Raw genomic sequence first — 23,100 nt, 5'->3', positions numbered from 1 at the left:
CAAATGATAGTATGAGTGATGAGGACGAAACGGAACATTTCATTGCCGCAGTATAAAAAAAAGTTTTTACTTTGACTTTTTAGTACATTTAAAAGTAGAAACTTTTTGACTTTTACTCAGTGTTTTTAGCCAGATACTCTGACTTTTTTACTTGAGTAAGATTTTGAGACGGTACCCATACTTTCACTTAAGTATAATTAAGGGCATTAACCCTTTCACTGCCACACGACAGCAGGTTAACCCTTTCACTGCCACACTACAGAAGGTTAACCCTACCCGTCAGTAGGGTTAACCTTCTGTAGTGTGGCAGTGAAAGGGTTAAGTATAATTTCTGGGTACTTTTTACACCCCTGGTATATGGTTACATTTTCTTTTTCAGAACAGAGAACACTTGGATATAAAAACTCAAAAACATTCTCCAGGTTCCACAAAATCGGTCTCACATTCATTGTCTATGTAGCGGCTCCAGAATTCATGGTTGACATCACAAGTTCGAATCTGACTTCTAGAGAATATAATATAATATAATAGACTTTATTGTCATTATACTTGCATACAACGAGATTAGGGACTCAAACTTGAGGCGTTGGTAATAGAAAATAAAAGGATAAAATCATACTTTCACTTCAGTATCATTAACTGTTTCAGTGCCAATGACGAAAAAAGTCGGGTTATCTCACCTGTGGTTGAGCGCCAATCACGAGAAAAGTCGGGTTTTAATCGTTATTTCTTTTATTAGTTATATCCATTCATAATTCATCCATCCAGCCTGATGTTGTCATTGGCTCCGAGATCGCAAACGGCCAATACCGCCGCCTAACGCCTTGCGGCCGGTATTGCACATCATTAGATCGATATAGTTTTGGTGGACTCGGTGTGGACTCTGTGCGGTTCGGGGGGTGAAGTTGCAACATTGTTGCATTCTTCATTTGGTTCGTCTGCGTTCACATTGCAATTTGTCAAGCGCACCAAACTTTCTGAACAATGTCACACGGTCGAAAAGGGTGCTCGTCTATTGGACACAATAGAGAGTGGAAATGTGTGTGCGTGACTACGAGCCCTAACGTGTGTGTGCTAGGGCTGACCTTCGAAGCTTTTTTTGGCAATCGAAGCTTCGGGGCCGAGCTTCGATTTTAATTCGAAGCTTCGAATTTTTTTTTTTTTTACATATTTTTTTTTATTTATGTTGTGGGACTTGTACAGCACTTTCGTAAACTTTGTTGTTTTTAAATGTGCTCTATAAATAAAGTGGGTTGGATTAATTAATTAAGTAGCCCCTTTCGTGACTGTGACGCAGCCAACAAGGTTTCACTCGGCTGTGTGATTTAATTCAAGGTGGATCGCTGTTGTCGTTTGAACTTCAGATTTCATGGGAACTACCAATCCCCCAAATCAAGAATGTTTAAGATGAATGAAGTAAGATTTTGATTATTTGAAATATAGCCTGTGTAGACTAAACTATGCACAGAATTATGTCAGTCTACAACAGACCTGGGCATTGTACGGCCCGCGGGCCGGATCGGATGATTCTGACCGGCCCGCGAAAGATTACATGATAATAATTTTTTTTCTTCTTCTTTTTTTACTTTTTTTTTTTTATGTCAACGTTCACACGCACAGTATACGCTTAGGAGACATGCTCAGAATATGTTGGTTCTCTTTGGATCCACCTACATATGTGAACAGACATTCTCAGTCATGACGTTTACCAAGTCCAGGTACAGACCCTCTCTCACTGATGAACATCTGGCAGCTGTGCTTCGCATCTCCACCTCAGACATGCAACCTGACTTTGATGGACTTGTTAAAGCTCAACAGAGACTGGATTTCTCACACTGAATGAAAAAAAAAAGAACTGAAGAACACTAAAATGTGGAAATATAACAAGTGAAATGGGACACTTGATCTTTTTTTTTTCTTTTTTTTGCACAGTTCTGAAAACATTAAATGTTTAATATAGGCATGTAAAGTAAAAAAGGCTACAAAACTGGGACACTTTTCTTTACACAGTTCAGTGACATGTCTTGTTTATTTTTGCTATAAGATGATGTGATGTCTTTAGAAAGCTAAGAAAATCCTTGTTTCAATAGTATATGAAACTCAAAATGCCCTTTGTTATTAATGTTTCACATTTTGTTTATCATTTTGGAAATAAATTCTATTTGAATAAATGATATTTTTGAAAGCTAACCTCACCTTTTAATTGCCAAATAATAACATACACTCTTACCAGGGGTCAAAACAATGCCATTTACTGCTTTTTATATAGAAATAAAATGTATGTTATGCATAATTGAGTTTGGAATTTTGGCCCGGCCCCCCAACATATTTTCAGTTGCTCATTCGGCCCCCCGGGAAAAATAATTGCCCACCCCTGGTCTACAAGGTCCGGATTCTACATGGTCCGGCAATGTAGACCTTGTAGACTCCACTACAGACCAATTATCAGTGAATGTTCATGCATTTTTAAGAAGGGCAACTTCCACAAAAAAACAAAGAACTCACCAAAACATCTCAGTAGCACCTTATCTAAATGTTCCATTTCATATATGGAGATTCATATTTATTTATGTATTGCATGCATTTCTACATTTTATTTCCTATTTTGTTTATTCATCCCAGTATCTTTCTTTCTTATGTGTGGAATTCTACAAGGCATGTAGGTGTATATGTGTTTGAGCATGATATCCTTCAAACAGGCAATAGTGATGATATAATTTGGGCAGTGCTGAGCTGGGTTACTTTCCTCCAGTGTATTTGTCCCCCGGCCCCACCCAATGGCCCCATACACACACGCACGCACACGCACGCGCGCACGAACATACACACACACACACACTTACATTTACATTTAGTCATTTAGCTGACGGTTTTATCCAAAGCGACTTACAAGTTCTGTACGACAAGACAGCAAGAAGGGTACAACTCTATCAGCTGAGTAACAATGTTTATCAAAGTGTTGCGTGTTACAGTGCAGGTTAGTTTATTAGGACAAGTGCATGACAGTAAGGTTAGTCACGGTTAGATTTTTTTTTTTTTTTTATCATTTCAGATAATGGTTGAAGAAGTGAGTCTTTAGTCGACGGCGAAAGATTGGACGGGATTCGGCTGTCCTAACTGGGATGGGTAGTTCACACACACAAATCGAAGTAAAAAAAAAAAAAATTGAAAAATTTCTTTTTTGAAAAAAATATTAATATTCTTTATTTTATTTTTTTAAACTTCGATTTTTTTTTTAATGTTCGAAGCTTGTGCCATCGAACAAAGCTTCGAAGCTTCGAAGTATTTAAGACAGCCCTAGTGTGTGCGTGACTGCGAGCCGGAGGCGGTGCTGGTGATGCCTTCTGATGGGTCTCATCTTCGAAAGACTCAACGATATGTTTCGGGCTGGATGTGGGTCTTTCTTGTGCCAAGTATAACGTCCAGCCAGGTCATCATACCAACTGACACTGGCCGTCTATCTGACGCGGATAATAAACTATAGATTTATATGGAATAGAGCACAACTCATTGACTGCCTTAGCCCCTTTCGTGACTGTGATGCAAGGCTTGCATCACAGTCACGAAAGGGGCTATGACTGCCTTAAATTAGCACACACACAAATCATCTCCAACTAACGTTATTTATTGAAATTGTTCCTGTTAATTAATTATTTTTAATAGACCGGTCTATCTCTCTCTTGATATCTCTCTCTATCCCACATTACGAGCAACCAATGAGTCTATCTGACAGCCACGATAATAAACTATAGATTCAATGTCAACGCCTTTTAAATATAATCAAAACGTTCCCGCATTTCTGTCTGCTTTATCGTTTTATGACAGACATCTGATAGTGTATATAGTAGGCACCAATAATAACGATAATAATGTGTTTAGCTTATATTAAATAGTCTAATTGTTTTTTCGTTTTAACTTTCAGCCTGTTAATAAATATGTCGTTAATTCAGTATTTAACTTCTTGAATTCATATTTATTTAGGCTATGCTAATTAAAAACACAAATGTTATGGACATCTAATTTAATTCTCTGCTTATTTATTAATATATTGCTGACGAAGTTTGTGGCATTGATCCATTGTTCTATTGAAGTCCATTACCACCAACCTCTCGCTAAACAACTTGTACATCGCATAGTTTTTATGAGTGCCCACAAGTAGCTGTTTAATTTGGTCTTCTGCCCATATTTCTATCAGGGCTTTCACCTCGTCATTCACCCACATCTGTCCACGAGACATGTTTACCGCTGTGTTTGTTTTGTTTCCGTCTACCCAAGATGCACAGTTTATCAGGTCACTTCCTATATTTGGTCCGCATTTGGTCCGATGAAGCGAACCGAGAACTACGTCTTCAGGCGGAGTTTGCATGTTTGGTCCGCACCAGAGTTAGACTGAGCATTCAATTTCACACCACCCCAAAAAAAAGCGGACTATGCGAGAAAACGAACTCTGGTCCGATAGTCCGGACTAAACAGCTCTGGTGTGAAAGCACCCTAAGAAGTCTGGTCCGGGTTTTCCTTCTTGGGCATGACTAACGTTATAACACACAGATTGGGGACACTGGGAGCACCGTGGATTCATGTGTTTTGGTGCATAAACTTGGAAAGACGACCGCGATCAATATTTGGAATGGCGATCAGGAATTGGATTATTCTTTTTGCAGTACATCAGAGACTAGGTAAGGACAATATGTTACCAATCTTGCGTTGATCAGATGATTTTTTCACCACCATCGGAGCGTGTGTCTGTAATGTACTGTGTAATATAAGCCGTTGGTGGCGCTCGAAGCATATACCCCCCCCCCCTTCGTGCGTGCATGATGAAACATAATACCGATAATCTAGCGTTTATTTCAGAATGATTCATAAATCAAGCGAGGAATGGCACGATTTCTAAGGAAATGCATTGAAGTGCGGTTTGCTGGAGTTTCTTGAGATTAGACAGGATCACTCTAAAACCATACTCATATTCACCACGGTATAAAACGGAAATGTATGTATGAAAAAATTATCTGTTTTTTGCATGTTGACCGGAAGAAACTCACTGACAATCGACGTGTTTATTAGATCCATAGCTATAATATTTAATATAGTTTTTAGCCCTGCAAACACCGCCACGTACCCCTATTCTTTAAAGCGCTGGCCTTCTTACCACAAGGTAAACAGCGCCCTCTAGGCGCTGATTGAGTTAAGGGCATTATTAACCCTTTCACTGCCACACGGCAGAAGGTTAACGCTTTACTATCACACAACCGACGGCGATGCTCCATCATTAGCTCCGCATCCGCGGAGCTAATGGTGCTAATGATGGAGCATCGCCGTCGGTTGTGTGATAGTAAAGGGCTAACCTTCTGTATTGTCACAGTGAAAGGGTTAACCGGCTGCCGTGTGGCAGTGAAAGGGTTAATGTCGGGTGGAGGTGCTACCTGCTGGTGGAGGTGACAGATCCACTCTGCGAACTGCTTGGCGTTGGGGATGGTGGCCGACAGGAAGACGTAGTGCACGTTGTCGGGCAGCAGGATGATGGTCTCCTCCCAGACCACGCCGCGCTCTGGAAACACACAACACATCATCGTACATGAACCCTTTCACTGCCACACGACCGGTTAACCGTCGGTAGAGTGTGATAGTAAAGGGTTAACCTTCTGTTGTGTGGCAGTGAAAGGGTTAACCTGCTGTCGTGCGGTAGTGAAAGGGTAACCTTCTGTAGTGTGGCAGTGAAGGGGTTAACCTTCTGTCGTGTGGCAGTGAAAGGGGTTAACCTGATGTGTATTGTCGCAGTGAAAGGGTTAACCGTTTGGTAGTGCGGCAGTGAAAGGGTTAAGTTAAGCCCTAGGGTGCCCCAATTAATGTTGCGTTTCTTTTTCAAGTGTAGCCAAGAGTAAAGACCCTAACCATATCCAAACAGCAAGTCAAAGTGTACGTTTGTTTACCGATTTAAAATTTTTTTAATAAGAATTTCTCGAATAATGCAAATTCGATCTCTCTTTTATCGTAAAAACGCAAGGAAATGACTAAATCCCGATTTAACACTGCCATTGGAAAGAGGAGATTTGGCCCTATGCACAGATGTATGACTTGGCCATAATATTATAGTTCATAATTCAATTTTTTTTATCCACTTTTTCTCCCCATTTTCTATTTTTCTCCCATCCCAATTTCGTGTATCCAATTCTCCCCTCCCCTGTCTTGACGTTGCTAGACTATGCCTCCCACTGGCCGGTTGTAGTGAGGACAGAAGCCTTGCATCACTTGGGTCCCCTCCGGTACACGAGGAGGCAGCCTGTCGCATCTTTTCACCAGACAGCTCGAACTCTGTGGCGAGGAGTAACGTGTGGGAGGCTCACGCTGCCCCCGCTACTTCCTGCTTCCGCCGCACCGGCGTCACCAAACCGACCTGTAGGAGTCGCTGTCCACAACGTCCAATCCCCACCCACCGGCTTTCCCACCCTCTAACACTTGCCAATTGTGTTAGTATGAACGACCGGCCAGCCGGTAGCAACGCCGAGAGCTGGGCTCGAACACAGCGTCTCCTGCGTTAGAGGCGAGCGCCTTGCCCACTGCGCCAATCAGCCGCCCCTTCATAATTCAATTTTGAATGTATAATTCAAATGGATTATAATTCAACTTCAAATTACTTTATTTTCCTTTGGGAATTTCATTTGTGCAGTGGTTGAAAGACAAACATACAGTCACAATACATAGACACTCACCACTATATATAAAAAAAATTGTTAATACAATAAAAAGACTACTATATAAAAAAACACCAACTACATTAAAACTAAAGTACTTAGGGCGGTTAGGTGGCCGAGCGGAGATTGCATTCGTCACCAACCCCGGAGCTGTGAGCTGGATTCGCCTGTTCGAATCGAGCTCACAGCTCCGGGGTTGTCACCAGCTTGGCTGGCCGTCTGCACTAATACAATTGGCTGTATTAGAGGGTGGGAGAAGCTGGCGGGGTGGGTCCGGGTCGTTGTAAACAGCGACTCCTACAGTTCGGTCGGGGCGCCTGCTAAGCGCGGATAGGACTTGAGGGGGATAGTGTGGTCCTCCCACACGCTACGCCCTCTCGATGAGAATCCGCGCTGCCAGGTGAAAAGAAGCGGTGATTGGCTGGACGTGTGTCGGAGGAAGCACGTGGTAGCCTCCACTCTCCCAGATGATCTGACTGTGGGGGGTAAGTGCGCAGCGACCAGGAAGGGACTGGGAATTGGCATACGACTAAACATTGGGATGGGAGAAAATCGGAGGAAAAATGGAGGGGGGAAAAGATTAAAAAAAAAAAAAAAAAAACTACAGTACTTAAAGCATAATATATTAAAAACCATGTGGAGCAGTTCTATTATGTATATAAATAATAAATAATAGTAGTACAGGTACATAGTACATGTCCATCAGGTGGAATTCAGTACTATATCTACAAATCCTCCGGTTATTCATCTTCCCTTTATTCATTTGCTTAAGATTTTTTCTACACTTGATCTCAAGAAGGTGCTAAATGAGCAAAATCTGAACACCGGCACTTTTTTTGCATGGTGTTAGCATGGTGGTCAAAGATGCAAAGAAATATTATGATTTATATTCTCCTCCGTTTCATCACTATTTACTCAAGCATAGTAACAGACAACATATTTCTGACACTGGGAATACATTCCCTGATGTCCATAGATGTTCCTATACCAAAAACATGCTAATTGACCTTGTAGAAGTGGAGCAATCTTCCATTTACTTGGGCATGAACTTTCAGGTGGATTTTCAGAAAATAGGGCTAGAGCTCAACAGGTTAAGGGTGTAAGCATCTCAACTACAGAATAGAAATGTATCAAGATTTTAAACTGTACTGATGATTCTCCTTAGCTCGGGCTGCCCTTTGAGCATAACACAAACCCACATGCAAACGTGATTCTATTTGTATTATTATATTCTATTGTGCTTCTATTTTAATTTAGTTTATATTCCATGGCAGAATTCAGTACTGTATCTACAAAACCTTCTGTTTAATAATCTTCTTCTTTCTTCATTGTACACGTGATCTTGAGAAGGAGCTGAATGAGCTCAGTTTTCATGTCTGGTCAATTTTAGCATGGTGTTATTCACCATAAAAGATGGAGAAAAAAAATATATATAGAGTTGATATTCTCCTTTGGTTCATTACAATCTACTCAAGCCTAGTAACAGACACGATATTTCTGACACTGGGAATACATTCCCCAAGATCCATAGATGTCCCTAGATACCAAGAACATGCAAATGGACCTTGTAGAAGTGGAGCAATCTTCCATTTACTCAGCTATGTATTTTTAGGCGGATTTTCTTAAAATGGGGCTAGGATTAAAGAGGTTAAAGCAGATGTGTATTTCAGTATGTGGCATAAAATTGGAATGATTTAAAGAGTTCTACAAATGTCTTTCAGTTCAAGAAAACAAATAAAGAAAGAACATTTAGACTTTATGAAGTTGAGGGGTAATAGCTTTCCCTATGACTATTTATTTTTCTTAGAGTAGTAGTACTGCTAGTTAAATATGTTTATTACATGGCGTTTTCACATTCGCCGAAATGCTTGATTGTGATTGGTCAATAGCGCTCGTCAGAGGTCCGTTATTACTCGATAACTGACCTCTGCCGAGCAATAATGACCGCTGTGCACAGCTGTTCGCAATCAAGCCCACTGACACACACTACATCTAAGCGGGGAGCAATCAAGCATTTAGATCGCAGTCATGAAAGCTGCACAACATATGCACAGCTGCACTCAGTCATCAGTGCAATCAGACCACAGACCTGCCGGCTGCAAGCGACAGAACAGAACTGAGTCTGCATTTGATCTCGTCTTGTCGATGGTGTAAAATGAATTAGGTATATTGTTAGTAAGTTAGCCATGTAATAAGCGGGATAATGTATAGCCTATACTCGGTCATTGTCGCTAGCAGTGCACCTGTAACATTAGGTAGCTGGGCAGGCTAACGTTAGCTGGTCAGCTACCGCCTGTAACATTAGGTAGCTGGCAGGCTAACGTTAGCTGGTCAGCTAGCACCTGTAACATTAGGTAGCTGGCAGGCTAACGTTAGCTGGTCAGCTAGCACCTGTAACATTAGGTAGCTGGGCAGGCTAACGTTAGCTGGTCAGCTAGCAGTGCACCTGTAACATTAGGTAGCTGGTCAGCTAGCACCTGTAACATTAGGTAGCTGGGAGGCTAACGTTAGCTGGTCAGCTAGCACCTGTAACATTAGGTAGCTGGGAAGGCTAACGTTAGCTGGTCAGCTAGCACCTGTAACATTAGGTAGCTGGGCAGGCTAACGTTAGCTGGTCAGCTAGCACCCGTAATATTGGGTAGCTGGCTGGCTAACGTTAGCTGGTAAGCTAGCACCTGTAACATTAGGTAGCTGGGCAGGCTAACGTTAGCTGGTCAGCTAGCACCTGTAACATTAGGTAGCTGGGCAGGCTAACGTTAGCTGGTCAGCTAGCAGTGCACCTGTAACATTAGGTAGCTGGGCAGGCTAACGTTAGCTGGTCAGCTACCGCCTGTAACATTAGGTAGCTGGCAGGCTAACGTTAGCTGGTCAGCTAGCACCTGTAACATTAGGTAGCTGGCAGGCTAACGTTAGCTGGTCAGCTAGCACCTGTAACATTAGGTAGCTGGCAGGCTAACGTTAGCTGGTCAGCTAGCACCTGTAACATTAGGTAGCTGGCAGGCTAACGTTAGCTGGTCAGCTAGCACCTGTAATATTGGGTAGCTGGCTGGCTAACCGACAAACCGTTATCTATCTGCCCATCATTTACGTTAACTCGTTTTCACCGATTGTCCATTCAACAACTATAATACAAATATTACGTTATTATTCCCGTCACGTGGAATTCCGATGTTTGCTCCGTCACTCTGAACTAGTTAAAAAGGTTTACGCGATGCTCCACCATCGAGTCTGCTGTGTGAACCATAGCTGATCAGTAGGTGTGTGTGAGTGTGTGCGTGTGTGAGTGTGTGAGTGTGAGTGTGTGTGAGTGTGTGAGTGTGTGTGTGTGTGAGCGTGTGTCTGTGTGTGTGAGTGTGTGTGTGTGTGTGTGTACCGGTGGACAGCAGCTTCCACATACCTGCGTCCCTCATGTAGTGGATCTCGTCGAACACCACCCAGGCCACCTCCCTCATGACCTCAGAGCCTCTGTACAGCATGCTCCTCAGGATCTGACCAGGGAGCAGATCACAATTAGTGGTCTGCAAGGGCCTTGAAATGAAGCCCGTGCCCAGCCCGAGCCCGTGAACTTCAGGCCCTGCCCGAAAATAAGCCTGACTGTAAATAATATTTTAATCCCTAGCCCGCGTGAAAACCAGAAAAAAATATTATTATTATTATTATTATTATTAAAATATATTTTTTTTTATTAGTTTTAAATATTCGAAACACGGTTTTATATGAACTTAATAAATAAACAAAAACGAAAATGTTCAATAGGTCTACCTAAATAACAGTGAAAACTAAAGAAACATTAATTATATAGCCAAATATTAAATAATCTTTTTGTTTTAAATATTCTAAACACTGTTTATATATTAACAATTTTTATTTTAGTTTATTAATACTGTTTAATATTAAACAAAAACTAAAATGTCCAATAGGTCTAACTAAATAACACATATCACGCTGAAAACTAACAACCATTCTATAGCCTTTTTCGCAAATTCTATTTCCCAGAGCTCGCGTTGACTCACACGGCAGCCTCGTAAAACGTATTTGAAGGCTATATGGAATCTTCTTTGACACACACCGTCACACACACACACACGACACAATAGCCTACTCAGTCACTATACAAACAAACAGAAAACAGAAATCAGATTTCGAGCACAGCAACATTTATTATATAATGAAAGCGCAACAGAACACACCAGCAAATAATAATAATCAGACTCACCACTTCGCTGTGTTGATGTCAGCAACGCGTTGAACAACGTTAACAAAACTTTGCCAACCGGCTACATACATCCAAGAACAAATTAAAACGTTCGCCAACTGGCTATATTCCAACTTCAACCTATGCCACTTCGGTCTGGTTCATTTGTTCATCATCCACCTGCAGCGCTCCCCTCGAGTTCTCCCTCCAGGCTGCGGTATTACATCCAATTTTATCTGTTAACTAATACATCTTGACTCCTCAGACACGAGGCTTTCACTCTCTGATGACAGCACTACGTTACGCGAAAATTAAACAGAAACTTAAGGTTATCCTATAACCCTAGTTATACGAGTATAGCGAGCGCGCAAAAAAAAAGAAAAGACGCAATAAAAAATTAAAGAGGGCACTGCCCGGCCGAGCCCGAATTATTTATTTAAAAACAAAGCCCTACCCAGCCCGAACCCCGTCGGGTCGGGTAGGGCCGCGTCGGGCTCGGGCAGGGTTGCAGTGCACTAATCACAATCATCATCGCAGCTCCACCATATCCGCCAAGTGCAACACAAGGTCTGAATAGGGCCTTCAAAAAAGGTTAACCGGATAGTTTGGATTTTGTTTTACATTAAGTGGTCAAATGAACAGATAACATCATCATAGGGCTGGGGGCGATTAATCGATTTTATCGATTAATTCGAATGAATGATTTAGGACGATTTTCACAAATGAAAACCGATTTAAAAACGCCACTGAAGTCATCATTTTTGGTTTGTAGCTCGTTTTATACCTCGGATGCCCTTCCTTACAGCAGGGTTTCCGTTAGAATTTTTTTTTGCAGGTCTGAGTGTCCGGTAGATTTCAATCTACCGGACAAATGGGATAAATTCCGGTCAGAGTTTATTGAGCTTAAAAACAATTGATAGGCCTATATAAAGAATGACATCATCAAGGCATTTATAATATTTTAACTTAAAACTAGACTACTTTTGCGTATATACAGTCATTAATATATTCCAAATAAAATAAGTCCCTCGAGACTGCGTGCTGCTGCCGACTTGAGGTGTCGGTGGGCAGTCTGCCCGACCTTAATAAACAGCAGTCTGTTATAATCACATTTTTATGAGCTAACGAATTCCGTTATATTGGACATTTGTATTAATTATATCAAGCGAAGAACTGAGAAATTTGGCAGAGAGACGGCAACATTATCGTGGGTTTGCGCCGTGATGTATATCTCCACCTCCCAACGACTTGGTGCTGCTGCTCATAATGTCCGGTGAAAATAATTCCCTCTAAGCACAATTTGATTATTTGAATTGTATTAAAATAGGCTAAAATTAAATAGCCTATGCGATGAACGAAACAATCATTACATTTGTCGTTGCTTCACCAAGCAGCCGGTCAATGACATCCTGTGTCAGCGAGCTGGCAGCTGATATATTTACGTGAAGCATGGAGCAGGAGCAGACAGAGCAGAGCAGCGGTGACAGCAGCGCCCCCACCCAACAGCTGAATTGCCAATGGCTGAATTGGAGTACTGCACCCTGCCAAGCCATGCTTCACGTAAATATATCAGCTGCCAGCTCGCTGACACAGGATGTCATTGACCGGCTGCTTGGTGAAGCAACGACAAATGTAATGATTGTTTCGTTCATCGCATAGGCTATTTAATTTTAGCCTATTTTAATACAATTCAAATAATCTAATTGTGTTTAGAGGGAATTATTTTCACCGGACATTATGACCGGAGAGATTAGATATGTCGGACTTCACCAGATTTTGCCGGTCAAATACCGGTAATTACCGGCTAACGGAAACGCTGCCTTACAGGTAACCCCATTGTCGGTGAGGACCTAACCTTTGTGTACTCCTACACACACAAGGCAGTGCGGTTTTCTTTCAGGGTTTTCTCCCTTAGCCTTTGTGCATCCCTACGCACACACACACACAAGGCAGTGTGGCACCCTGTATCCCTAGGTAGGGAGGCTAGAGAGGGTATTAACACTTGCCAAAGGTGGACCCTCAGACTAGTGGAGGGAAGGAGTTTGTTTTACTTCTCCATTCTAGTTCGGCTTCCGCTAGAACTAGCCACTGTCCAACAACAGTCCTTCTGTATTTCTGATGCATGAAGTCTTGGAACTATCCTGTAACTATCCCTGGAGGCGCCTGAGGGGGCGTTGTTGTGCCTTATTCACCACCTGGTCCACAGTGACAACTGATATATACCTCGGTTCATACCTCACCATCACATCACTTAGCTGATATACAGTTAAGAATGAGTCATTCGCTTTTGGTTTTTAAGAAAATGGTTTGTAAAGCTATTTTTGAAAACTACAAGGGTGAATAATACTGTTTTTTTTGTTATTTTCTTTTAGAATACTGTTAACCAGGAAGTCCCATTGAGATACAAGATCGGTTTGGGAGAGGGAGGTAAGGGGTTTTAGATTGTGTGTTGTGAAGTTTAGACTTCAGAGAAGGAGAGTAAAGTACAGAAAAAGAGGTACCGTTGGGTACCGGTATCGATTCCCAGGTAAAAAGAAACATTTTCAGGCTCAGTGTCCCGAAAAGACAGACCGCGTAGGCCAGATACAAGCCGCATTTTACAATAAACCTCTGTGGGGCTGCTTAATTTTTTTATTGTTATAATCGCAAATTGAATCGCAATCGCAGTATCCGTCAGAAAAATCGCAATTAGATTATTTCCCAAAATCGTGCAGCCCTACGAGGTGGTGGGGTTGAGGGTGACATGTAGCTACAGCCTACCTCCGTGGTCATGACCAGGCAGGAGGTGGTGGGGTTGAGGGTGACATGTAGCTACAGCCTACCTCCGTGGTCATGACCAGGCAGGAGGTGGTGGGGTTGAGGGTGATATGTAGCTACAGCCTACCTCCGTGGTCATGACCAGGCAGGAGGCGGTGGGGTTGAGGATGACATGTAGCTACAGCCTACCTCCGTGGTCATGACCAGGCAGGAGGTGGTGGGGTTGAGGGTGACATGTAGCTACAGCCTACCTCCGTGGTCATGACCAGGCAGGAGGCGGTGGGGTTGAGGGTGATATGTAGCTACAGCCTACCTCCGTGGTCATGACCAGGCAGGAGGCGGTGGGGTTGAGGGTGACATGTAGCTACAGCCTACCTCCGTGGTCATGACCAGGCAGGAGGCGGTGGGGTTGAGGGTGATATGTAGCTACAGCCTACCTCCGTGGTCATGACCAGGCAGGAGGTGGTGGGGTTGAGGATGACATGTAGCTACAGCCTACCTCCGTGGTCATGACCAGGCAGGAGGCGGTGGGGTTGAGGGTGATATGTAGCTACAGCCTACCTCCGTGGTCATGACCAGGCAGGAGGCGGTGGGGTTGATGGTGACGTCGCCGGTCATCAGCCCGACGTCCTGGAACTCCTCGTACATCTCTCTGTACTTCTGGTTGGAGAGGGCCTTGATGGGGCTGGTGAAGATCACCCTCTGCTTCTCCCTCAGGGCCAGAGCGATGGCGTACCTGTGAGAGGAGGAGGACAGGGGAGCACAATAGGTTCAAGATTCAAGAGGTTTATTTGTCACATATATACCAGGGCATAAGGTGAAATGCGGGTGGACATGCCCGCTTTGATTGTGCAATAATACTAAATAATAAAATAGACATAATAAACAGGTAATAAAATAGACATGATAAAATAGACATGTTAAAGTGCTGAGATAATGCAATACAATGTTAGCTACGAATTAAGGCACTGGGTCCTATGTACACTAGTATACAATATACAGTTTTTACTCTATATCCTTATGCTATACTTGCTTTTTTTTTTATTTTTTTTTTATCTTTTTCCCCCTTCTTTTTCCTCCGATTTTCTCCCATCCCAATGTTAGTCGTTATGCCAATTGCCAATCCCCTTCCTGGTCGCTGCGCACTTACCCCCCACAGTCGGTCTGGGAGAGTGGAGGCTACCACGTGCTTCCTCCGACACACGTCTAGCCAATCAACCGCTTCTTTTCACCTGGCAGCGCGGATTCTCACTGAGAGGGCGTAGCGTGTGGAAGGATCCCACTATCCCACTTAGATCCTATCCGCGCTTAGCAGGCGCCCCGACCGAACTGTAGGAGTCGCTGTTTACAACGACCCGGAACCACCCCGCCAGCTTCTCCCACCCTCTAATACTGCCAATTGTATTAGTGTGAACGGCCAGCCAAGCTGGTGACAACCCCGGAGCTGTGAGCTGGATTCGAACAGGCGAATCCTAGCGTCTCCGGGGTTGGTGACGAACGCAATCTCCGCTACGCCACCTGACCGCCCTTATATACTTGCTATTTCTAAACAATACTATACAAGAACCACATCAGTTCTTTCCTTAAAGTGACCTCTATTTTCCTCGTTCCTTTAAAGTGTCTACCAATAGGTCAGTCACCCGGGAGAGGAGGACGTGGGAGTACAATAGGTCAGTCGTGATTTCATGTGTTGACAAGTAGGGATGCACCGATCCGATATTGATATTTATATCGGATATCGGCCCCGATATGACAAAAATAGGTAGATCGGGTATCGGGAGACAATTACCGTAATTCCTCTAATAGTAACCCCGGCTTGTATTTGTTTCAACTGTAGCGGGTACCAGGCTTGTATTAGGAGGAGGCCTGTATAAGAGGGAGGCCTATATTTAAAATTTTCAAACGGATCATAATGAATAAATCAACATTTTGTGTCAGTTTGAACCCAGTAAAATGTACTGGGTTAATTTATTGAAACCAAGTACTGTATGAAATAGTAAACAGTGCAATTACAGGTGGTCACTGGTCATTTCAACGTTTTCAAAGTGAAATCAAGTAACTAGCTCAGTATGCAGCTCAGTATATTAGTAACCCGGCTTATAATTGCTTAGCTCAAGAGCGCACCCGGCCATTAATAGAGACCCGGCTTGTATTTGAGACCCGGTTACTATTAGAGGAATTACGGTAATTAAAACAAATATTTTAATAATAATTAACAATTCAGTACAATTATATCTATGTGTTAATTTGTTACATTTAGTTTCACTAAGTTAGGAAAGTAATGTTTTAAGTCAAGCCTGATGTTGCCTTGCACAAAAGAATGAACCCAGTCTCTTCCACACAGTGAGGCATACAGTTTATTAATTGAACAATGGGTATCGGATCGGTACTCGGTATCGGCCGATACCCAAAGCCCAGGTATCGGTATCAGGACTTTAAAAAGTCGGATCGGTGCATCCCTATTTACAAGCAAACAAATACAACCTTCTTTTTTTTATTCTTTTTTTATTTATAGCATTTTCAGCTTTTTCTGGCCACGCAGGACCGATAGAGGGAGAGAGGGAGAACGGGAGGAGAGGTAGGGAAGACATGCGGCAAATGGTCGCTGGGACTGGGAAACGAACCCGGGACGACCGCTTCACAACTCCGCGCACTGTGGTGTGCTACTGGAGCGCCCCCACCTTTTTTTTTATCATTATTCAGGTTGAGTAACAACCTCGAGAACAGAATATTCAGTTTACTTAGTATTTACTTAAGTATATTGCACCGTTGTACAGCTCTGGCCTATTTTATTTCATAATTCTATTCTACTTCTAATTTTTATTTAGTTTATACTCATTTTATCTTGTTCTACCTTTTATTTTATTCTACTGTAATTGTCTGGCCGTTAATGCCGCACCAATCGACCAAATCAAATTCCTTGTATGCGTTTAACTACTTAAGGCAATAAAGACCTTTCTGATTCTGACACATGCATGTTTGAGAGTGTTCCTCTCCTGTCCAAAATACTGTGTGCATGTGAAGAGTTACTATTAGTTGAGGACTGTAACAGAGCGGCTTTAACCTGCCTGGTAAAAGTGCGCCTGTCCCTTTATGACTGTCAATTTCGGATGCGCGCATACAGGCTCTGATAGCGGATAAGAGGTGAGACGTCAGACGGTGGTGGGTTGGCCTTGTGAGACGTGAGACAGGAGACGTGAGAGGAGTAATGACGCGGAACTGAGAGCGGCTAATGGAGTTTTGTTTCAATGAAGGAAGACGTGCAGCCGATATAAAGAGCAAGGAGAACGTGAACCGTATTTAGATAACGTTGAAAACGCGCAAGTAAACCTTACCTGACAGGGGATGGATGACCAACGTGGATAGTCCGGACGTCTCCGACCTGATCATCTTCATCCAACGCGAACTTCGGTGCGGTAGGCTACACGCTGCACTGTTTGTTTTGCTCCTGTTCCGAGGCTGTGACGCAAGCGTCTTCGACTCCAACATTCCCCTCTCCAAGCTTCCTAACGGCGGCTACACGTAGCCCAGGCCAAACGCGCTCTCTCTCTCTCTACACCCTCCAGCCCCAGGCCAAACGCCCATCTCTCTCTTTCTCTACACCCTCCAGCCCCAGGCCAAACGCTCATCTCTCTCTTTCTCTACACCCTCCAGCCCCAGGCCAAACGCCCATCTCTCGCTCTCTCTCTACCCCCTCCAGCCCCAGGCCAAACACCCATCTCTCTCTCTCTCTACACCCTCTAGGCTCTAGCCCAAGCCAAACGCCCCTCTCTTCCCCCTGCTCTCGCATCACACACACACACATATTTTCTTTAGAGACTTTCTATTTTTTCATTCATGCGCTCAGTTGCTTTGCGTTCATCACGAACTCTTGAAAGTCGGAACTATTGGCAAACGCATATACCTGTTCACAAAATGAACTGAACTGAGTGAACGGACTGTTTTATGGGAGTTTGATCACAGGCTGGTCTGAAAATGAATTGTTTTGTGTTATAAAATGTTTGTTTATGATTTTGACTTTAATCCAATACATGGACATTTTGACTCTGAATTGAGCATGACTCCTGAGTGTTTCTTTGTTAGCAAACTAACCTAGGATTTAGCTTGGCCATTAGTCCAGGCCTACTATTAATCAAATTATTATCTTATTTGTATATTATGTGGTACAGTCTTATGCCGGAGCTATAGGCCTAATTAATCAAATCAAAACGGTATTTTGATCTTCATTGGCAGGGTTTGGCCTTTGGCCCTGTCTGGCGCCCAACGGTAAATGTTATAGGCACTATAAGTGGACACCGCTACAGGACATTCAGTCAGTCAGGACTCACTCTGCACAGACGGTCTTCCCGGCGGAGGTGTGGGCCGACACCAGCACCGACTGGTTGTTGTCGATGCACAGGATGGCCTCGCGCTGGAACGGGTCGAGAATAAATGGGTATTCCTGCGAGAGAGAGAGAGAGAGAGAGAGAGAGAGAGAGAGAGAGAGAGAGAGAGAGAGAGAGAGAGAGAGAGAGAGAGAGAGGAGAGAGAGAGAGAGAGAGAGAGAGATCAGGGTCCACGGTTACCACAGTAAGGACAGAGTACTGATCTAGGATCACTTGTTTGGTCACGTGACCACTTTATTTAAAAACAGCCTATCAAATCCCCATCAATGGAAAATGAACCCGCCCATACCCATGCTGATTGGTCTTTGTGCAAGACTAGAAAGCAGGGATCTTTGATTAAACACCTGCTATGATAAGAATAGTCAGTCAGAAAAAAAGTTTTTAATTTTACTTTTTAGTACCGGGTACTTACATTTAAAAGTAGAAACGTTTTGACTTTTACTCAAGTGTGTTTTAGCCAGATACTCGAGACGGTAATTTCTGGGTACTTTTTACACCCCTGTCATCAACTAGTGGTAAAAAAAAAAAACGCCATTGAATGCCTTTAAAATGTCTATGTCAAGCAGTATTGTCTCTGGTACCTTGGCTGCTTTCCCCACGCGAGGCCTCAGCGGTGAGTAGGTCTCACTGGCAGGCAGGGCCACCTGTTGAGGAGACACACAGGGGGTTTGGACCAGTGGAGACTGTGAGTGTGTGATGTGTGTACTGTGTGGTGTGTGATGTGTGTACTGTGTGATGAGTGATGTGTGATGTGTGTACTGTGTGATGCGTGTACTGTGTGATGTGTGTACTGTGTGATGAGTGATGTGTGTACTGTGTGGTGAGTGATGTGTGTACTGTGTGGTGAGTGATGTGTGTACTGTGTGATGTGTGTACTGTGTGATGTGTGTACTGTGTGGTGAGTGATGTGTGTACTGTGTGGTGAGTGATGTGTGTACTGTGTGATGTGTGTGGTGAGTGATGTGTGTACTGTGTGGTGAGTGATGTGTGTACTGTGTGGTGAGTGATGTGTGTACTGTGTGGTGAGTGATGTGTGTACTGTGTGGTGAGTGATGTGTGTACTGTGTGGTGAGTGATGTGTGTACTGTGTGGTGTGTGATGTGTGTACTGTGTGGTGAGTGATGTGTGTACTGTGTGATGTGTGTACTGTGTGATGTGTGTACTGTGTGGTGTGTGATGTGTGTACTGTGTGATGTGTGTACTGTGTGGTGAGTGATGTGTGTACTGTGTGGTGAGTGATGTGTGTACTGTGTGATGTGTGTACTGTGTGATGTGTGTACTGTGTGGTGAGTGATGTGTGTACTGTGTGGTGAGTGATGTGTGTACTGTGTGGTGAGTGATGTGTGTACTGTGTGGTGTGTGATGTGTGTACTGTGTGATGTGTGTACTGTGTGATGTGTGTACTGTGTGATGTGTGTACTGTGTGTACTGTGTGGTGAGTGATGTGTGTACTGTGTGATGTGTGTACTGTGTGGTGTGTGATGTGTGTACTGTGTGATGAGTGATGTGTGTACTGTGTGGTGAGTGATGTGTGTACTGTGTGGTGAGTGATGTGTGTACTGTGTGGTGAGTGATGTGTGTACTGTGTGGTGAGTGATGTGTGTACTGTGTGGTGAGTGATGTGTGTACTGTGTGGTGAGTGATGTGTGTACTGTGTGATGTGTGTACTGTGTGGTGAGTGATGTGTGTACTGTGTGGTGAGTGATGTGTGTACTGTGTGGTGAGTGATGTGTGTACTGTGTGGTGAGTGATGTGTGTACTGTGTGATGAGTGTACTGTGTGGTGAGTGATGTGTGTACTGTGTGGTGAGTGATGTGTGTACTGTGTGGTGAGTGATGTGTGTACTGTGTGATGAGTGATGTGTGTACTGTGTGGTGCGTGATGCGTGTACTGTGTGGTGAGTGATGTGTGTACTGTGTGGTGAGTGATGTGTGTACTGTGTGGTGTGTGATGTGTGTACTGTGTGGTGAGTGATGTGTGTACTGTGTGGTGAGTGATGTGTGTACTGTGTGGTGAGTGATGTGTGTACTGTGTGATGAGTGAGCCTCTGGTTGCTTGCTGTACCTCGTGGTTGCATCCTTCGACGGTGTCTACTTGCTCGACCTTCACCTGGGGCATGAGGTCAGCAAGACTAGGGGGCAAATCAAGATCTTGTTAGGTAGGTTATTCACAGTATTCCATTACAACAGTATACGCTGACATCTTGGTAGGCAAACAGTAGGTCTAGAGCTGGGTGGTATGGGTCGAAATATGATTATTTTCATTATTCTTTTGACAGTATAATTAATGATATTTGACGGGATGTTTTTTTATATATATAGAAACCCATTTACCGGTACTTAATTTTCGCTTATCAGTAGCTACATTAATCAAAAAAGAAATAGGGGTCGACTATCGGCAAATTTCGGCCAATCAAAGTAGACTATACAAATCCTTAGTCAAGGTCAGCCCTATAAAATACTAAGCGTGTCATCAATACTTTGTCAGACAACATTATATAGTTTTCTGGGTGCCTGTTAAAGAGGTTAAAAGAAAACACTGCACAGACTAAACTAACAAGAATCAAAACCTGTCTGTTTGGTTACGATCAATAACTTAACTCAGCGCTAGGGCTGTTGTGGTAACCGCATCACTGCGGTGTGACATGGCACCCACGGATGGAGAACAAACAACCGCGACAACTGCGGTTGTTTAAAAAGAAATAATAATGTTCTCCGAGTCCATAGACCAACACGTCACTTCTCGCATTTCCACGGGAGCTCGCTTGAGACTGTTTATACTTTGGCATAAGAAAGAAGGCGTTGTGTCAGATTTATCGAATGGACTAAGAGCCTGTGATTTATACCCGTCCTTGAATTGCGAGTAGCAATGGTCTAATATATTCTCGCCTCTGGTATAACAAGTCACATGCTGATAAAAGTTTGGTAAAACTTTTTTAAGATTCGCCCTGTTAAATAATAATAATAATAATGCAGGACCTCTTTAGGGGGTCTTTAATCGGCATGCAACGAACTGGACATGCAATTGGAGCGGCACACACACCGGGATACACACACACTGTCTTTTCCTCAGTCGCCGATGCGATAAGAGTCTCTGTGCCTAACCCATCCCGTCGTCCTTCCCCCGATGGGCAGCCGCGAGAAGATAGGGCGTCAACGTGAGCCGCGCCCCAGGGACCAATCCAAGTGCTCCTGTCCGTCTTCGTCAAGGACGCCAGTGTTAGCGATCTGTTGTTGTTAGGGATGCTCGATATTGGCTTTTTTACCGATACCGATATAGTCCAACTCTTAATTTCCGATACCGATATCAACCGATACCGATATATGCAGGGTTTCCCCCCCCAAAAAACGGAATAATTTCAGGTAATTAACATTACTTATTACATGGCGTTTTCACATTCGCCGAAATGCTTGCTTGTGATTGGTCAATAGCCCCCCGACTGCGGTCATTATTTTTCAATAATGACCGCAGATTTTTCAATAATGACCGCAGAGCGCAGCTGTTCGCAATCAAGCCCACTGACACACTGTTTCAGTGCAATTAGACACTGCCGTGCCGGCGATGACAGGGGGCGGAGCGACGAGCAGCCAGAACACAGCGGAGCCAGAACACAGAGGCTGCCCGCGATAATAATAATCACTTTATTTGGGCTGACAGAGCCACAGAACAACTGCGATTTGTCAAATGAATTAGGTATATTGTTAGTAAGTTAGCCATGTAATAAGCGGGATAATGTATAGCGCTGCACTGACAGCGGAGCCAGAGGCTGCCCGCGATAATAATAATCACTTTATTTGGGCTGACAGAGCCACAGAACTGCGATTTGTCAAATGAATTAGGTATATTGTTAGTAAGTTAGCCATGTAATAAGCGGGATAATGTATAGCCTACTCGATCATTGTCGCAAAATAATTGACCTTCACTACGTTTAAAACACCTCGGCGCGGCGCCTCGGTATTTTAAACTCCGTGTCGGTCAATTATTTTGCGACAATGACCTCGTAGCCATACATTATCCCTTACATATCTCTTGTCGTGTAATTAACACAACATTATGCATACTTTGACAATAAATAAAATAATAATTTGTTCTTACTTTCTTGCCTGGGTAAATAAAGGTTAAATAAATGTAAAAGAAAAATATAAAAAAAAAAAAAAGATAAATAAAGTTTCATAAAAATCTTAGTCAAACCTTTAGTATTATGGATATTAAACATGCTGGCAGAGTACATGCATCCATGTTGTCGTGGACATTTTAATTAAATAAAGAAATTCCCTATCCATAGTCGCCGTGGGAAGAGATAAAATAAAAAAATTCAATAAATTCTCTACCTACTTATGGCCTTAACTTAACGAACAGGAACCAAACAATATTTTTGTATGGCCAATCAAGATGAACGGCGTTAATTCTCTCGGGATGAAGAACGGTCGACAGACACTTGATGGATATATAATCCAGGTTGGCCGAACAGTGGTTCGATAGTTCCTTCACGTTCCCCGGATCGCACCAGAAGTAAAAAGTACTTTGTTTTTGAAAAACACGAAAGCCCATTACAGCAACAAATAATGCAATGAAGCAGGGTAATTTGAGCGAGCATTCCTCTCCTCTCCCCCCAACATATAAATCATTACGTCTATTTCTCCGGCAGTGTAACGTTAGTGTTTTAGTGAGCCAGAGTGAATTTACGAGTGTGCACTGCACACCCGTTGGCTGGTTAACATTATTAACTAACGTGATTGATTTGAAAGACGCTTGGTATTTAGTAGGTAAGTATTTCCCCATTTATGACAACGATTGTAGGTTAGGCTACAGTTTGTTATGGATGTTTTTTTTCTTTTTTACTTTTATCACATTTCAGAATGTTGAGGGACAAATGGACAGATTATCAAACATGTTTGAAATAGTTTCGGGACTCCTACGACGTTATAATTTGTTTCTTATCGCGATCGCAGGTAAACTCGCATGCCTTAATAAATAATATATATAGGGCGGCTGAGTGGCGCAGTGGGCAAGGTGCTCGCCACTAACACAGGAGATGCTGGTATCAAGCCCAGCTCTCGGCGTTGCTACC

The 23,100-nt window shown here is 43.2% G+C and overlaps 1 protein-coding gene across 2 annotated transcripts in view; it reads right to left on the bottom strand.

Annotated features, from left to right (window-relative positions):
- mtrex (Mtr4 exosome RNA helicase) overlaps positions 1-23,100 on the bottom strand; it is a 167,301-nt gene that overhangs the window by 130,130 nt on the left and 14,071 nt on the right. For both annotated transcript variants that reach the window (XR_014620366.1, XM_084326549.1), the window contains exons 3-8: positions 20,094-20,160; positions 18,611-18,673; positions 17,973-18,085; positions 14,206-14,380; positions 10,090-10,180; positions 5,424-5,548 (exon numbers count right to left, since the gene is read on the bottom strand). Coding sequence is in view for 1 of the 2 variants with exons in the window: in XM_084326549.1 (XP_084182675.1) it covers positions 5,424-5,548; positions 10,090-10,180; positions 14,206-14,380; positions 17,973-18,085; positions 18,611-18,673; positions 20,094-20,160 (634 nt within the window). In the remaining variant the exon portion in view is untranslated. The remainder of the gene's footprint in view (positions 1-5,423; positions 5,549-10,089; positions 10,181-14,205; positions 14,381-17,972; positions 18,086-18,610; positions 18,674-20,093; positions 20,161-23,100) is intronic.

Source organism: Notolepis coatsorum, assembly GCF_963971535.1.
Source record: "Notolepis coatsorum genome assembly, chromosome: 12".
In the NCBI taxonomy this organism is placed as follows: Eukaryota; Metazoa; Chordata; class Actinopteri; order Aulopiformes; family Paralepididae; genus Notolepis; species Notolepis coatsorum.
Note: the sequence above shows the minus strand (reverse complement) of the source record. Positions and strands in the feature narration are given on the sequence as shown.